Raw genomic sequence first — 19,226 nt, 5'->3', positions numbered from 1 at the left:
TATGTAGTACATACGTATAATGGATCTACGTATTTAAGATCCCTTAGATCCCTATAGATACATGATACATAAAAATTTTACATTTCCAATGACTCTCTGCAGTTGGCCATTTTCAACCATTTTTCATCTTAGTAATGAAAAACGGCCGATAAAAGCTCTCATCGCTAAAGCTTCAGAAACTCCAGATAAACCTGCCAAGCGAACACAGGAAACGAAAGAAGTGGTGGATGAAAAATATTAGGTTGGTCCATACGAAATGTCGTTTTTCCGGAGTTTGAATTTGCCGGGCCAATAGCATCCACTAAATTTTATCCTATCTTTGACTTTTTGAATCATATTAACACTTTGACTGCTACAGTGATAAAGGCCGTATGTAGCCAGACACGCTTATCGCTATTTCGATTTTTAAGTCATAAATCGTCGAATGTACATATGTGTTTAGTTAATAGAGGCTGTTGGTCTTGTTTTAAATTATATTGCGATATTAATTTTACGAAAAAATTTTGTAAGGGTATTTAAATAATCCAGCCTCTTTGCAATGTACGTGTCACCCATATTTGGGTGACACGACAGTCAGAGTGTTAAAGAAGAAGAATAAATACGCTGTGATACACGTGTTTTGAATACAAATCAAATTTATCATAAAAATATTAAAACCTTGTTATCAGTCGTTATGAATAACCAGATATTCGTGTGACTTTTTAATATAGCATTTGCACATGGTTATGTGAATGTGAGGACAGTTCAACTTATTTCGTTCGTGAAATTCAAGGCTAGTGATTTTTCAACTTAACGTATAACCCTTTCATTCCCACACGATTTGAAAATTATAAAAGAAACATTTTGTTATATTTTTGTGTATATTACATGACATATAAGTGATTTACAAGAACATTTTAACATTCTGAAGCCGCCTGACGGGCCGTCCTTCATTCGTTGCCATTTGACAAATTTTTTACTTTTATCACAATTATTATAATAATAAACGATATATAATAATTCTCATAATAATGTTACTATACATAATGAGACCCAATTTTTCCTACCTTTGATCAATAAAACCTCTTGACATATTTTAAATAAAGCAGAGTTTTGTAAGTTTCTGTTGCATTCATAACAATACTCAACATTTGAATTCTATCAAATGAAAGAGACAAAGGCCCAATAATGTCTTATTTTACCGACAAACTTTTAAATGCACATTCAAAGTTCTGCCATAGCATTTACAAATTACTAGAAAGTACTATTACTATTATATTTATACTCACAGATTTGAAAAAATACATGATATTAATATTTCATTTCGTAATGTAAAATATGTAGCTATGTGGCAACAGTGGGAATGAAAGAGTTAAAGTGATATCATTGGAGATAATCCACAACAAACAACCAGAGAAATAGCGTTTAACCCTTTAACAGTATTTGGCGAGTATACTCGTCAAGAGGAAATGACCACTTTTTACCTAACGACGAGTATATTTGTCAAGTGAAAAAGTAAAGAAACCTTCTGCTATAAGAATTGCAACTTTAGTAAAAATTGAAAAATATATTTCTTTTATTAGAATAACAGAATCAAATGGTAACATATTTCCGAAACAAAGTGCCACCGTTAAAATGGTTAAATAGCGTCACGGAAACAACGCGTGGTTAAAATTTCATTTCGTGAAAACGACATTCCGTATATGACCAACCTGACGCAATTTTGTTCCAGGCGCTGTCAAAGATGACAAACATTCTGCAAACAATCCTGTCATTTTGCAACCGACACCAACGAGATGGTTGGGCAAGATCCGTCGCGTCATCGGCTTTAACCGTACGTTTCCCGGCAATAAGCAGTAAACACGCGTTTTAATATGAACGTTAATGGTACCGCGTCCACCGTCGATCTATCATTCCACTGGCGTGTTTCCCGAACCCATTAAACGGGAAATTTTATTATCGCGCGGACAACCGTGCGGGAAAATATACGGGATGGTTAACATGGCCTGGCCGCGAATAGTTACGAAATGCATCGTGGCGGGGAAAGCGACGCGATCAGGTCAATAATTTAGTACCCGCGGGAGGCGAACGTATTAAGTGATAACGCGAAACTTCCAGCGAGACAATAGGTACTAAATATTCAGTGTCAAGTAGTCGGTGCCGTGTACGAATCACGAGTTCTTAGCGGGTTTCTGTGAAGTTATCGAGACGGCGAAACAACGTCTATCGTTCTTTTTCGTTAGGTATGACCATAGACATATACAGGGTATAACAAAAATGTTGGAAGACCTGGAAGTGGGAGACTTATGAGGTGATTTGAAACAATTTTTTCCTTAGCGAAAATGTTCTCTGAGGTTTTGTTAACGAGATATTAAAAAAAAACCCCCGACCAATCAGAGCGCTAGTCTGACAGCGAGCTCCTGCGGTAACATTGGCTACGCACTATTTGGGGGGGGGGGGGGAATTACTTCTCGGTATTAGTTTACTCAAAAATGGTCCCAATACGTGGACCTCATCTATATTTCCACGACAAAACCCCTGGAATTATGATTTTCTATATGCGACGTATACGTCACACTGGGCGTCAAAGGCTTAATATTACTTAAAACATTAAAAAAGATTTGTTTATAAAGAATGTGTTTGCTCATAATAAATAACGAACTAATGGTCGCAATAACACCGTTTTTCTAATGTTTGCATGTCATTTAAAGAACTTTCGTACTGCCGATCGTCAAGAAACGTTCAAAAAATTGTCACCAAAGTGATAAACTAGGCGTCCACTGTAGTGGGCAAATGCAGTCAGCGGGTTTAATTGGTCCGTAGATGGGTAGTAGCACAGATGAGATATAAGAATAGACCTAACATGCAATGTAATTTTCTGTCCCATGCTTCGGGGGCGCCAGAAGCCCCCGTACCATTTCAGTATTTCCTTCCTTGCTAGCGAAACCGGGGCAATAATGTATCGCTATGTCGCGTCCGTCCGCGTGGATTCTCTTTCAAATCCGCCTGGAGTTGTAAATTCCAGGCTCGACCGTCGTGGTACGCGTACAGTCGCGACTGTTGTCCGCCAAATTAATATTAGGCAACTGTTTCAATATTCTTTAAGCAAGAATAACTAATATAATTGCTCGACCGGTGGAGCTGACGAATCGTGAGGTGAATGTTGTCGAATGACTGTTTTCGAATGAATGTTCGTGTACGAGTTACTGTTCGAGTACAAGCGAATGTTTTCGAATACGAGTGTAATGTTCGTGTACGAGTGAATGTTTTCGAATGATTGTTCGATTGCGAGAGTATGATTTCGAATACGAGTTACTGTTCGAGTACGAGTGAATGTTCGATTGCGAGAGTATGTTTACGAATAGAATTGAGCCTGTGTGACTCTTGTCGAAACGAGTACGAGTGAATGTTCGAGTACGAGTGTCAGTTTTCGAATGACTGTCGAGTTTCGTGTGACGTCGCGCTTCCTCCAAGTTCGCTGAAGGCGTTACCAAAACTCGCCTCCTTATTGGTTATGCCCTGAAGGGGAAGGCAAATTTCTCGGTTTTTCCAAGTGACGTGGAGGTGGTAAACCTCTCCTTCAGGGCGAAGCGGACGCTAGAAAAATATCGCGCACGTGGTCACGGTGCGAGTTGACCGCGACGAATTTACGAGTCTCCCAACGCGGTAGGGTTTATGGCTGTATAGTCTGCGAGTCAGCGCGCCCCGGTAAGGCCCGGCGCGGATGGGTCCCAAGTTACCATGCGCATGTGGCGGACTGCAGACCAAATGTTCGAGTCTTTTGTCTATTATTCTCCTTGTGAACGAAGTTAAATTGCAAGGGCTGGTTGCGAAAATGTATAAACTGCCCGGACGAAGGTAATAAAATAATAAAAAATAACGGTACCGTCCAACTCTAATACCGTCGTTTCGGTCTACGACGGAACAGCTATATGCAGTCACGGATGTGTGTGTGTGTGTGCTGTGCGTTATCACGGTGTCGAACGTAGTTCCTAAAATCGAAAACTTTTATGTAGAGGTGCGCTCGAACCAGCGTGATATTCGTGGGACACCATGTAAGTCCCATAAGATGTTAGGTCTATTCTTATATCTCGTCTGTGGTAGTAGTATACTGACGGCCAACAACGTCGTAACGAAAGGGTTAGAGGAAAACGAAGAGGTGAGAATGAACGTAAAAAGTAAATGAAAAGGACACCAACCATACTCACCGGCGGAGTTGCTCAACGACGCTAAGGTGGCCAAACCCTGTAGATTCGCTGGGTTGATCTCAGGTGGACTGGGGACCGCGGGCGCAGCAGCGTGCGTCGGGGTAGCAGCGCCTAGACCAAGGTGTTGTTGCAACAACAATTGATGCTGGACATTCGACAGGGCGCTCGCTCCCGCACCTGCCGCTACCGGTGTCGCCGCGCTGGTCGTCGCCTGTAGTTGTTGCAACAGTTGCAACGAAGTGGGCGCCAGAGTAGGCGTGTCGTTCTGTAAACAAAGACACGATCAGCCTGGATGAGTGCGCTACCTTATTTGGGTATGAAAGTTATTGCTGAACTACAGGTTTTATGCACCTTCAGCAGAAACTATTACTGTAAGCTGGGATTACTTTGACTCGGTAAGCGTTAACTTTGTCCCAAAATGATCATTTTGGATTTTGCAGCTCGTTTGCAGGTATTTTTACGTGAAATACCTTTTCACGTAAAGATCAATTTAAGAGTTTGCAGAACTGCAACATCGAAAATGATCATTTTATGACGTTGGGATAAAATTAACGCTGACTGGGTCAAAGATACTTCAACTTACGGTATTTGAAATTTAGGATCTTGCAATAAGAAAGTTTAATCCTGTTGTGCATTGTTCAAGCTAAGTTGACCCGAAATCGAATATTCATTTCTAAACACGCCTTTTTTTTTGTAGCAGTATCCTACAAATGAACCATTGAAAGTATTAATGGTGTAAGTTAATTTTTTAAACGTCGTAGGAACATTGCTGTAGCCTCAGTCTATCTGATGCATAAATGTTGTATGCGTAGCTTCATTGGTAACTCAACAAAAGATGTTAAATATGTCATGTCAATATGAGCTAATATTGATCTATATGAATATAATTGTCTAAATACACTCAGTATACTCTGTATAATTATCATCCTTGATTATGATGTCATCGTAGACAGTACAATCAGTGTACCCGGATATATTTATGTGAATATGTTTCTAAACCTCTAAATATCTCAAAAACATTGAACAACTAATTTACTACCCTTAAGGCTTTCAATAGCTCAAATTAAGTATCATCGTCATAAATGAGTATGTATATATTGTTCAATTTCATTTCATTTTTGAGACGAATTAACTCGGTAGCGCGCAGGGGTTAATCCTCAGAAACCACACCGGACCACAGCATACGTAAGAACCACATTAGTGCGGATTGGGACTCTGAATTTTTGACGAATAAAAACTTAATGAGAAAAGCAAATTGAACTCTTTTGTAAGGTAAAAGTTTCTTAGAAATTCAATGTAACAATTGCTAAAGTGAGAAATCATTTACTAACTAGAAAAATTTGTTATAATGAAATGACAAATTTGAAAATGAAAAGACGAAACAATGTTTCGCTGGTGAAAATTCACACTAGTGTGGTGTTTAAAAATTAATAATGTTTAATGCGGTTTGTGTTTTATTTAGAACACCGCAGAATCTTTAATAAAGTAATAAAATTTCCGTTTGATTCGAATTTCTGTAAAATGATCTATAAAAATTAATTTTCCGTAAAGTATTGCGAATAGTTACCAAATTTTATATTGCGTGTACCAATTAGTAATATACTATTGTTTAACCAGTTTGAATATTTTTTCCTTAAAATATTGAAGACCAAAACAGTTATTTCCAAACAACATTCCCTGTTAATGATATTCCTCATTCCTTCTCCGTAATCTTACGTTATTCTCATTGACCGATAGGGCGAGAAGATACATCAAATTTAACCCTGTCGCTGCGGTAGATTTCGACATAAAGCATGTGTAGCAAACGGCAGATACATATCTAACCGTGATTGACGTTGCAAACCAAAAGAACGTTTCGTCAATGACAACGGTTGCTCAAGATTTCAAGCTACAAGGTGACAACAGTTGCAATAGTATGCCCTTGAAAATCATGGAAATAACAAGTATTTTGTAGCAGTCGCTGTTGAGAACACAGCACCAATATTTGTCGGTGAAAATGAACGGAATTTCAAAACGTCTATAGGTTCCACTAGCAGCGAAAGGGTTAAACTTTACGGGAACAAGAATTAAAAAGTACCTAGATGAATTGATTTACTAGACAAAGAACAAGATAGGGTCTGTGTGGCAATTCGTGTAGCTCCTATTTTATTGTGTTTCACTTAATTACGACTGTTATAAATTCAAGATGTTAAATAGGAAAAAATATATGGGGTGATTCTACATGCAAAAATAAGTCAAAAATGTTGAACAATATTTTTTCATACGATGCTATGCTTCGTTTAAGAAATAATTAACTTTCACAATTAATCTAAGGCGTACGTATGTATTCAGGGACAATAAGTAGAAACAGAATGCTATGAACGGACACATTAGCCAAGTCCTCTTCAATTGCACGTGTATACAGCAGATTTTCAAATTCGATTTTCTCGATAACGAAACATCGTACGAACAAATGTTATTCTAAATATATTTTCGACTTATTTTTGCATGTAGTATCACATCCTTTCGGATCGTATCATCATTTCGTAAACACCCTGTATAACTAAAAATCGAACGTTAAACCGCAATTTTGTAACGCCTGATTTCTTTCTTGTTTTGTTACTTAGAATCACCCCTTCAAGTTTCTTCCATCTATTGCAGTTACACCCTGTACAGAAAATCTGCAGTTTACTTACTAAGAAAATAGAATTATATCTCCAACTAAATTAATTATTTTTCGTCTTTTTATATTCATTAATGTAATATTCTCGTTTTGTGGGATTATTGGCGCAACGATGTAAAATGTTAGCTGTCTCGAAAGACAGTAATGGCTTTACCATTAGTAGACTACCGAATTTTATGCATTTATAGCCTGTACAGCTCTGCGAAATACAATAAAACACAAAACCTTCATCGAAAGCTGCGATTATTTCTATTTTATTTTGAAACCAAGCAGATATTTTTGAGGGTAGGAAAATGTTCCAATTTTAGTTCTTGCCTTTATGTATTACCTTATAAAATGTCACTTTGTCTCTAAATTCGCAGTCTAGTCATTAGAAATGGGTTCTCATGAATGGTTAATGCTTTCCACGAACATTTTAATATAACATAACATTAATGTATTCAGAGGTTCGGTGGATGGATTGACACTGAAATTTTAATTCGTGTCACGTCTATCAAAAATGCGCGTCATTCTATCTGACAGAATTGTATAATTCGAGAGAACGATTATATTCTCGGCACATATTAACCACCGTGAAAATTACAGAAGACGGAGCAGAGAATGCAAAACGAATCGTCTAACAGCTCCACTTATAGAAAATGCAATTTTAACGGACCGTTATAAATCTTATTAGATGAACTCTCCCAGGTATTTGAATATCATTACTATTGATGCTCCATCCAAGAATAGAAAAATGATACGTACACAAGGTGAGGCACGAAACACGATCAGTTTAGCTTATTCTACTGCAACCTGTTCGATCGAAAATTTATTCGCATGCTTAACCATCACTCCAGACGTCATAAATAAAACTACGCAGTCGTTTCTTAATAGTTTACGCGAGTGTGTCGCACCTGATGGACACCATTTTGAACATCGTTTCAGTTAAGGTAAATGGTACTTTCTTAATGTTTCTTTGGTATAGAAGGAAAAAAAATATCTGTTAAGATGCTTGCTGACTTCGTCCCAGTATCCGCTAAAAGATGGGCGTGAAAACATTATTAACCCCTAGCCATACGATTGTTTTTACGTCTTCACTCTCAAGAATTACTTTATCGTTAATATTTTCCCAGATACAAAAGTAATTCTATTCTTATAGCGAGTGTTACATTTATCATAAACCTTAAAAGTTAATGCCAGCGAAACAGTATTTCACGTCGACTCAAAGGAAACGAATAATATACATGTTCACTAAATTCAGTTTGAAATCGTTGTCACATTTCTGACTCGATGTAGTAAGGCAAAGGGTTAATCTATTAAAAGTTGAAGGTGACCTTGAAAACTTTGGAAAACAGAGTTGAAAATAAAATTGTTACAATCATCTTAAAGCTCTCGTTGAATCATGTTATACTAACCAAAAAAAATTTCAATCGAAAAGCTAGTAGTAGAATAATCTAGTTGATTACGTTTTCTGGTCCACCCTGTATACATGTGAAAAGAAAAATTATACGTCGCTATAATGCTCGTGCACGGTGTGCCTCGATTTAATCGCTCAGAATTTCGCCAGTGAATCGCGAGCAGATGAGAATTCGCGTCGTGAAAGAATTTTTTGCGCGAAACGGAGGCCCAGGGGATCTCCAAGACGCATCTCTCTGTCTTTTTTCTCGTACATCGAGGGAGAATTTTCACGGTGCGCAACGGCCCCCGCCGAATACGCGTCGAATTTTTCAGGTACCGGGGAAAATAAAATTATGGAGAAAGTATTTCATTCGCGATGCAAATGGGGGGGGGGGGAGAGGCTGCTCTTTGATAGCGGGGCAAAAAGGTCGGTTGTGAAATATTAAAAGGTACAGACGGTCAGGTAATGCGGCGCCATGTTGACTCCGGCTATATTCCAAAGATTCGTCTGAAGGTGTTGCATCCTCTTCTGGTCCTTTTCCTTCTGCGTGTCTGCGAACTTGACTACCAACGGCGCCGAGCATCCCTGGAACAGGAAAAATATAAAAGTCCATGAAATTTATACGTTTCTACGCAACGAATTCGACGGGAGAAGAGTTTTCATAGAATGTAGATGGAAATGATACGACTAGGTCGTAAAATAGACTCTCTGCAAGCGAGTTCTATTTGATGGTACAATATGCTGGATTTTATACATACATTGTTACATTTCACTGCTTTAAAAAAGGGTAATATAGTGAAATCCCTGTATCCGTGGTTGGCCCTGATTCGAGAGTATTAAATACAAAATTCTGAAATTCACTGAAAGAGATGTTTCCTAGGACTGATAGCCAATAATAGCAAATATAAAACCGCAATGCCTATATCATTTACTTCATCTCGCAAACTTATTTTCAAAATTTCTAAATTCCCGTTAGATCACTAAAATCAGGGTCACTGAAGAAGATGATCCATCTGACTGATGGTCAATAATAGGAAATATAAAACCGCAATGCCTATGTCATTTATTTCATCTCGCAAATTTATTTTCAGAGTTCCAAAATTCTTGACAGATCACTACAATCAGGGTCACTGAAGAAGATGATCCATCTGACTGATGGTCAATAATAGGAAATATAAAACCGCAATGCCTATGTCATTTACTTCATCTCGCAAATTTATTTTCAAAATTCCAAAATTCTTGACAGATCACTACAATCAGGGTCACTGAAGAAGATGATCCCTCTGACTGATGATCAATAATAGGTATCTCATCAGACAGGCATTCTATGAGGGTTGTTTCCAAAGTTCTGGGATTTGCGATCTGCCTGAATAATGCACGGATAATGACGAATGATTTCAAGTACATAGATGACCTGACAAGTTTCCCCAACGATATTAGTCAATGCCGATCAGAATGACTTAGCCGCTTGGCGAACACGGATGTGTTTTTATGTGTTAATTTTGCAACTATGGATGAAGTCGGAAGTTCTCAAAGAGCCATTATTTTCTTAAAAATAATTTTAAACGAATTGCGCTGCGAATTACTCACACATCTACTTTATTCGCCTGATCAGAGACCTAGCAACTATCAAATGTTGTCAAAATTGAAAAAACCACTACGTCATGGACGATTTCAGGATTTAAATGACTTAATGAAGAAACTCTAAAAGCTTTTGCAGATGGCCTAAAAACACTAATTTCGTGCTGGAACGAGTGCATACAGTTAAACAAAAATTATATTGAAAAATTGTACTGTAATATAGACGAAAGGAATAAAATAAACAAATTATAACACAATTCGCAGAACTGTAAAAACATCCCTCGTATCATTATCACATAACTTTTAACATTATATTTTCTTATTAGTTACATTAATATATTTTATCATTAATTAGTTTTGTCAATATCTAGTTGTGGACAATTAATAAATTATTAACTGGTGAAATGAAATAACTTGAAAAATAAGAAGCTGTAGAAGGAAGTGGAACATACTAAAATAAGAGTTAATTTAAAGCTACAGGCCGCGGTTTTATTCTTCAAATCGCTAGAAACTTTACGGATGACTCAATGAAATAGTAGTTTAGACGGTCCGTACGACTCTAGCAAGGGAAGCACCTAACTTTCCCTCACTGTGATTTTCACGTATACATTTTTGTTGGACGAACCAGTCACGATAAGAAACAGCGAATAAAGTTCATTGAAATTTATCGAAAATGAAACTGAACATCGAACAGATCAGCGGTTCTCGCTTAACATCCTACGCCATTGTAACTTCATTCGAAGAGGTAGACATTGGCCGCACATCACCAAGATATATAGCTTCAATTAATTATATCTCTGAAATTATCGTGCGTCTACACCTAATATTTCACGAACACCAACAACTTGATGTACTACCGTGCTTCGAAAGTGAGTCAAATTCGAAATGGGAGAAAACAGGGTATTCCCATGTTAGTGAGAATCAAGATCCTTCACACAATTTTTAATTTTGTTTGTCCCAGAATTTCATATATAAGCATTTTAATTGTATATGAATTTATGACCGTAATGTATGTTTTTCAAGAAGAGTGGAAAGAACGAGGATCAACGGACGGCAAGATCGACTTCTGTTAGAAGAAATTGGGCCATGATCGATTACTTTCTACTAGACTGAACAGAAAGTTTTGACGTTTCTTTGCTGTTTAAACACGACAAAGTATTCCATCGGTGTACGATTACAACACAATAAATACCATTTGGAGTACTATAGTTATGACAATTAGTTGCCTTAGCCCTCAGAAGACAAACATTTTCGATGATCGAAAAGACAGATATTTTTGATGATCAAGAAGACATGGGTCCACATAAACCCCCACTCATCTGACTTTAGATGGTGTTTTGGTAGGAATTTTCTTAAATTATTTGCATTTTCTTATAAAATACTAATTTAAACAGCTACACGCTTCTGTTAGTTTCTGTAAGGTAGAGTGTGGTGCTTCTGAAATCTTAGATTAAAATGGACCCAAGATACCGCAGTATGCAAGGGTGAAATCATCTTTTGCCTTTGGCTGCCCAGAACGTAGCACAGTCTCTACATTAAAATCACGTGATCGAAATCTCCGATACTACGCTAGATACATTCGAATCTTGTTGACACCTTCTTCATACATTTCATGAATGTTTTTTTTATCGTTTACGTGATAACAGTGCCGATTAGTAGTAATTTCTAAAAGTAATTAATTGAGGGAGTACAGCATAGACTTTTCAGATTTGCTGCTTTTAAGTTAGGTCAAAAAATGACTTTTATGGATCACGACTAAAGTCCAACCATGAATGAGCTAACTCTTTTGAATTTCGTATGACTAGCTGTTCTGCTTTTCCTATTCAAGCTAATTAATGGTATTCTTGGCTGCTACAATTATTAGAGTTAATAAATTTTTATACACCAATGAGATCTTTTGAGTGTTCATGAACGCCTCTCTCACATCGCTACACATTTGTCTTCGCTGACTCTGATTTTGTAAATCGTATATGTATTGCTACAAATTTGTTTTGCAATGTTTTAGATATTTTTGTGAGTAATACTGACTCTTTCCGAAATTCTGCATTTAAACTTTTGCAAGTTTAGGTGACACGTCCTCTTTTCTACACGTTTGCGTCTTCTCTTGCTTACAACCCACTTTATGTACATTAATGGGTCTTATCAATAAAAAAATAAATTTTTTCAAATTTTGATTCAATAAATAAATAAATAAATTTTTGAAACTCACAAAGCAATTCGTGACGAATATGTATTCGATCATCCGACAGTTTTTTTAGATTTTTATTACTATCGTGAAAGTATGGGACGGAATAACAAATACGTTAATGAAATATGTAACAGAATGTTTCAACGGCATCCCGTAACAAAACACAATGGATAACATTGGATTAGATGCTAACAAATAAATCAATCGTATTTGCAATTTCTCAGTCCGGTAAAAACAGCATTCGCGAGGATTCACGGGTTCGCTGTGAGAATAATGTAATAATTATGCGAGATTTGGAATTCAGAGAGTTTTCTACAATACGCGAGTGTACTCATAAACGAGAGCACGAAACGCGAGGCTGTTTACGCGGGGAATCGGAAGCATGAAATCGTGCCAGTTAAGTGAACCACGACGAGCAAGTTCGAGGAACCTGCGACAGGAAATATTCATGATATCAAAATGGAATTGCCGACGTACCCGCATGCCTTGGCACGATTTGCTTTCACTGTTCGAAATAGTGCATCGCATAGGCGTGTATCCCAGTGGAACGGGAAGAAACAATTCCGCAGAGTGTGTGGAATTCAGTACGAAGACCCCCACCCCCATCCCGTCTCCCCTCTCCACCCCATCTAGCTGCTCCCTCCATTATAGTTACATTAAATTACCCGATACATCCGCTGAAACTTTTATCGGATTCCTTCCGAAATCGAAACAGAAATAGCGGCAATATTACAACATTATATACCTACAGGGTGATTCACCTAACGTTACCATCTCAATTACTCGTAAATTAGTGTATCAAATAATATTTCAAAACAAAAGTTGCGTGGCATCAAAGAGGACATACAATGCAATAATATGTATATGTTTTGGTACGTTACATTTTTATCGAGATACAACGGTCTCATCTTCTGTTATTTAAAGGGAATGCTGAATATTTCTTTCGAAATTTCCATAAAGCGCCAAATACTACATGCAAGAGTATTACATCATTTTTGGGCTAAACTGAACAGTTTCGGAGATATCAGTCAAATACATTTTATTTTAAATAATGTTCATACTGGCTTGCTGGGGTAATTCCATCGACATTGATGATCAATTTTACAAAGCCAATGAGGGTTTTCTATTGAACAGTATTACGTTATTTCTTAAATTCAGAATATATCTTCATAAATGAATACAGTAAATCCTCGATGAGTGTACGAAACCTCCTCGGCATTGACAAGGAGAGATCACCAGATGTAACGCTGATTTTTTAATGAGGTTTAGCAGTGATACCACTTTGAATTCTGAAGCCAATTGTATTTGTTTTAGTCGAATATGGCCATTAATTTATGAAATACTTAATGTTCAGTGTCAAAGAGCCTTCAAACACTCATCGAGGATTTACTGTAGAATGTGCGGTGACTGAAAGTAAAAGTAAGAACGAAGGTGAGTGTGAAGAGTACATAGTGTGTGTTGAGGCACTAGGTGGGCACTTCGAACGTTTTCTTTAATTATCCATAACTCGAAAACTAAAGTATATAGGACATACGTTCAGATAACATTTTTCACTTATATCAGTCTGTAAACTTACCCCCCGAAGTATTGACATATATTTACGAAGCACCCTGTATATTTAAAAGTAAATTGTATCAATGGAAATCCTTTTCGGCCCCCTTGCGCTGGGTTCAAAATGCTCTAACACAAAAATAGAAGATTGAGCGGTCTGGGACATAGAAATTCTTATGCAGGAGTCTAAAATCTACAACATATCAATAAAAGTTGAGCCAATTTGACAGGGACCGGTTTTTCTCTACAAAATGTGCGGATTCCTTTGGCCGTCTACAGCCCCGAAATGGTCAATTATCGAGCTTCTACTGTACTCATCGATAGACGAAACACTTCTTTATCGACCGGGACGAGATGAAGACGAGCAACGAACGGGGGAGGGAAGAATACCTAGAGAGGTCCGTGTCAGCGGGGACAAGAAAAGAAACGTCGGAAAAGTCGCGCGTTTCGAATCATCGGGGCGTTGATTCGTTCAGCAGTTTTTTCTTTGCTCGGTTTCGGTTAGCCGGAGTTAAATTGGTATATCATCGAGCCGAGGCGAGTGTACTGCCGGGGTTGTGGATGCACGGACAGTTTCCTCGGGTGATAGTGGCACCGAGCCAATGTCCGACGACCTCATTGAACCGCTATGAAAAGAAACGAGCCGTGCACTCTTAACGAATCTCCTCTTTCTCTCGTTTTCTCATCTCCTAGCCAACTCCTCTATGCGTGCGTGTTCGTTCCACCATTGGCTGTCTAATTTTGTTTATTTCACTTCGAACGGGATAAACGCGATGATTCTTTCAGCGTTTAGAGGTACATAGGTGTCTATTTGAGAGTGAAACTTGCCCGAGGAACTCTCGAGAGTATTTCACGGTAGGTGGACACTGCGTCTTAGAACAATTGTTCTCATTCAACTCTCGGAGAGTGGACATATGTTGGACATTTTTCTCGAATTGATACATGGATAATATTAGTTAATAAACTAGGGAAACCTATGTACAGAACTTGTTATAACTATGTATGAGCCATTTCTGAGCCATTTCTGAGCCATTTAGGGATGGTCACGCTTGAACAGCGTCTTATAACTGCAGACATAATTTATATTTATAAAATAGTAAACGGATTTATTATATGCCCAGATTTAATAGAGCTAATAAACTTCAAGACTCAATCTAGATATCTCAGGCATAACGATCTGTTCCATATAAACCATTAATTATTGTACCACGTCTGGACTATATAATTGTATTGATTGGGTCTGTAAATCTGCTAATACCGTTAAGCACTTCCATTGACTGTTTTCAACATCCCCAAACTCTTTTCAGAAATCAACTGTACTCACTTATACGATTGAAAAATTGTGTAAGGTGAATGTACCGTTACACGTTATCAACTATGTATTCCAATTACTGTATGTATTTTGTTACCGAAGGGTAAAGACCCGTAAATAAATAATTATTATTTTTATTATATTATTACTATCGAATACCATCATTCCGAAATACGGAAGCAGTTTTGGTATTTTGAGAGTACTATCGTGAGGAGTAGAGAATAATTTGATAACAACAGCACGAAAGGAATGTTCGAAGGATGAAACCTTTAAATTAATTAACGTGTACGGAGAGAAATCTGTATTATGGAACACTAAAGATATTATTTATAGAAACAGAGATAAAAGAAAATAACACAATAAATCGTAGCAAATTCTCAATGTAGATACGTAGGAATACAACGTGCGATGTATAATTTTGAGGAATCAGATAACGTATATAAAAAAGTAAATAAACTTAAATAAATATGTTATCCAAATTACAGATGTCACAAGAATTAAACAAAAGAATGAAAAGATAAAATCGCGAGTGGAATCGATGAGGTGAACGTTTCTAACTGGCCATATTTTACAGCTCTAAAAGTTATGACTCCTGTACTTTCTATGAACACGATACAATCTTCACTTATTTATTGAATACGTTATAAGGATATAACAATTATACAGGGTGTCGTCAATTTGAACGTCAAAAGTTCAGAACCGTGAAGGAAATTGATAACCTAAAAAAAAAGTCCTTTCGAGATTTTTACTCCATTTTGAGAAAACTGATAATATTGTTACTAGAAATTTTCCTGATGATAATTGGATCACTATGACTCAATCTGTCAATTGCTCTCTTGATTTGACTAGCATCGAATAAACTTTCTGCTTAACAATCTTAAACTAAAATTAATTAAAACCATATTTAAATTTGATTTTTCATTAAATTGACGACAACACAAATAAGTGAAAGAAATGAAAACTTGTTTGTTTCCTGTTTAGAGATTTTCTTCAAAATCGAGCAAAAACGAGTGAATCTTTAAAGGCCTTTTTTTCTTAGTTTACTGGGTTTCAACATGCTCCCGAAGTTTTGACATTTAAACTGGACCCTGTACATGTCTATACTGCCATGAAACTTCACCTAACGATATATACGCATTAAATTCTGTCTGAAATCGTCCCTTACTTGTTTTTTGAGAAGCTGTACAATTATTTCATTTAAAATTCGTTATTTAAAATGATTATAAAATGATATAATTCATTATTTGAAATTCCAAATCGATTTCCGCGATTTAATGGAAAGAAGAGCTTTTCTGCAGCAAAATAGTGTGTTGATCTATCTACAGATTAAAGGGAGATCGTTCTTTTTTCTTCAAAAATTCTTGAAGCTCCGTTCTACTAACCTCCATTGTTTGCGAATGATGAAGAGCTTTAATGGCGTTGATCGCGTATTGTTTACTAGCGAAGGTAACGAAGGCACAGGCTCTACTTTTTCCGGTGCTATCCCTCAGCACCGAGCACTCTTCGATAGTTCCGTAGACACTAAACATGTTCCTAACGTCGTTTTCGGTGAACTTCTTCGACAGCATGCCGACGAACAGCTTGCGTTCTGGAACAAAGAAATTGTGATAACGTTAGTACGTTTGCTTCTCTAGAAATAGTTAAAGAAAGAAGGTGGGGTTATTTATACAGGGTGGTCACATAGGGATTCACACTTTTACGGGTTCTTATTTATTCTTGTTTCGTGTAAATAAGTAAACTTCTACTGTATTTGAAGTAGTAGTTTAACTGTATTATGTTGAAATTTTAACTTGGGATCCATAAATTCTTTACTAAATCGCGTTTAATTGCACTATGTATTATATTTATTCTGTTATTTCTGTTATTAATATTTGTATTCTCTTTTTTCAATATACATGAAGATTAATATTCGGAGAAATAATTATTTATAAGAAATTAATCCGCAAAATTTATGTATCCTCGCATTCGTGTTCTCAAATTTATTTGAATGCAGGCGCTTCTACTGCATTTCGCTTTTGTAGACAATTTAAAATTAGCCCAATGTGGGGAATATTGTGTTTTCGTACGAGACTTAGTTTTTGATAAAATCCAACACTGAAAATTTATCCGATACATACGCATTTGCGTTTGCAATATAACTATTTTTAATTAATTACAAAAGTAATTACCCAATTACGAAAATTATGAAAATCACGAAATTTTAATTCGTACTATTAATTTATTTTTGCATAACAATTTTCATATTTTTGCATCACTTACTACCATGACTTAGACCGCACCCTAACCGAAGGTTATCACGCATGTTTGACCAAATGACAAATTACAAAAACATATCAGAAAAAGATGATAAACGTAAAGTTAATGAGGATATATAACTAGATTACATAAAATTCTCTACACTTAATTATTAATCCGAGGGTATGTCGATGAATGTTTCAGACATTGTATGCACCGGACTAGTCGCTAATAGATTTTATCGAGCAGTTGATGCGATCGTTAACACTTTACTGACCAGTAGCCTATGAATAGACTTTTAAATTTTAGTGCGTATAGATAAGAAGCCTATTAATTTACCCTTAAATTCATGGAAAATAGCAAGAGTTCTAATAGAATAACGTAGCGATTTCTTTTTTAATCCTGATGTAAGGGTAAATTAATAGGCTTCTTATCTATACGCACTAAAATTTAAAAGTCTATTTGCTACTGTGACTGAATTGTTTAATATTGGAACTACCAAGCAGCCAAAATGATTGATGAGTACATTCTTATAACGAAATTGTTACAACTATGCATTTTCTCAAATTGTTTACAACTTTTATTGCAATACGAAAGTGACAGAATTAGTTAATTTATCCATATATACATATAAAAGAAGTCCTGACTGACTCATCAACGTCCAGCTCTTACTGTTTAACCTAGGAACATGAAATTTGGAAGATGCGTTGTTTTTATGCCGTAGGCATCCGCTAAGAACGGGTGTAAAGGGGTGTAAAGGGGTAAAATGTATTTTCTAGGAATTTTCACTATCTCTTAGCCCCGATGAGATATCCCACTCCATTTTAATTAAAAATGCTATTCATATAATAAGTGTAATACTTCACCGCTTTTTGCTTCAAAATGCTACTTACATAAATGCCCAAAAAGTAATTTCACCATTTTTTTAATTTCCATTTCCAGGGGGCGAAAAGGTGTCCGAATAAACGGGGATAAATGTAATAATATAATACATATTTTTTGTTTCTTTTTTATTCTTTTTTCTACAATTCAGTTTAAAAGTTTTATTTAAAAAAGAATATAGCCAAGTCTCGAAAACCACGCGAGTGAAGCCGTGGGCAAAAATCTAGAAAATTTATATATTTTCAAAAGTTTGTCATGTTTACCGATTCGATAAAAATAGATATACATATAATAGATCGTCGGTAGTTCGAACATTAATAATTGTTCCTTGGCTGTTAATCGTTGGATTTACTAAGTAATATGTTAAGAAAAAAAAAAAAAATTCTACACTTAATAAGGCTGGAGATCTCGAGGAACGTTACTGCTACTGTCGTCACGCGGTTTTCCCGTTTAATAAGCGTCCGCCGCGTATAACGCGCCTGGTCAGCTACGGACCATTTGACGATGACAGGTGGCGAGAAGAGGCGAAGGTGGCCCGGTCAATATTTGTTTAGGACCAAGAGAAAAGCTTTACCCGGAGAAAAGCCGCTTATGTAAATTCAGAGCGTCGCGTAGGGTCTCCTGCAGCGACGCAAAGTAGCCGGTTGCATCTCTGAATATCTCTATTCGCGCTATCTCCCTTCACCCTTTCGGCCGGGCCATCCGCCAACCCCATCGAGTTGATCCAACCTTTGATCCGGCGTTACCGCGAGCATTTTCGCAGCGGGCAACCGGTGCACTTTTCGAACCTTTTCAACCTGCCAACCTTTAGCGGCGAACAATCAAACCGTTCAGACGTGTTTGAACATCCACCGAGGAGTCTTAAACAGTTCAAGCCCATTCTGATCACGACGAGGCGTTCGAACAGCTTCAAAATCGTTTATAAACAGGCTGATGACGTAGCAAACTTCCATTCGATGACTAGACTACGGATGTATATGCATTTAAGGGGTTATGCCTACTTGCGAGGTCGAAAAAAGATATGTACATTCGGAATTTATTTTTAAAAAACTTGAAGACTTTTTTAAACATATGTCATTGCATTCGATAGTGTACATTTTAAAGTGCTTATAGTAATTTCCGCAATGCAAAATATGAATAAATAGGGGAAATATCAGCGATCTCACGGCGGCGTTTTGCGGTGACCACTGTAACTTCGAGTTCGTTTATCTGAAATAAAAAATCCGAGCAAATTTAGTTAATATATTAAA

The 19,226-nt window shown here is 36.8% G+C and overlaps 1 protein-coding gene across 8 annotated transcripts in view; it reads right to left on the bottom strand.

The window, feature by feature from the left end:
* The window catches only part of LOC107186411 (CUGBP Elav-like family member 2), a 476,981-nt gene that overhangs the window by 25,541 nt on the left and 432,214 nt on the right, over positions 1-19,226 (bottom strand). For 7 of the 8 annotated variants that reach the window (XM_015574265.1, XM_015574267.1, XM_015574268.1 and 4 more), the window contains 3 exons: positions 16,242-16,447; positions 8,684-8,812; positions 4,179-4,452 (listed from right to left, as the gene is read on the bottom strand). In XM_015574265.1, the coding sequence (XP_015429751.1) occupies positions 4,179-4,452; positions 8,684-8,812; positions 16,242-16,447 (609 nt within the window). The remainder of the gene's footprint in view (positions 1-4,178; positions 4,453-8,683; positions 8,813-16,241; positions 16,448-19,226) is intronic. The other variant, XM_015574270.1, reaches the window with a different exon arrangement.

The sequence above is a fragment of the Dufourea novaeangliae genome, unplaced genomic scaffold (genome assembly GCF_001272555.1).
Source record: "Dufourea novaeangliae isolate 0120121106 unplaced genomic scaffold, ASM127255v1 scaffold78, whole genome shotgun sequence".
In the NCBI taxonomy this organism is placed as follows: Eukaryota; Metazoa; Arthropoda; class Insecta; order Hymenoptera; family Halictidae; genus Dufourea; species Dufourea novaeangliae.
This window is presented reverse-complemented; position numbering and strand designations above follow the sequence as displayed.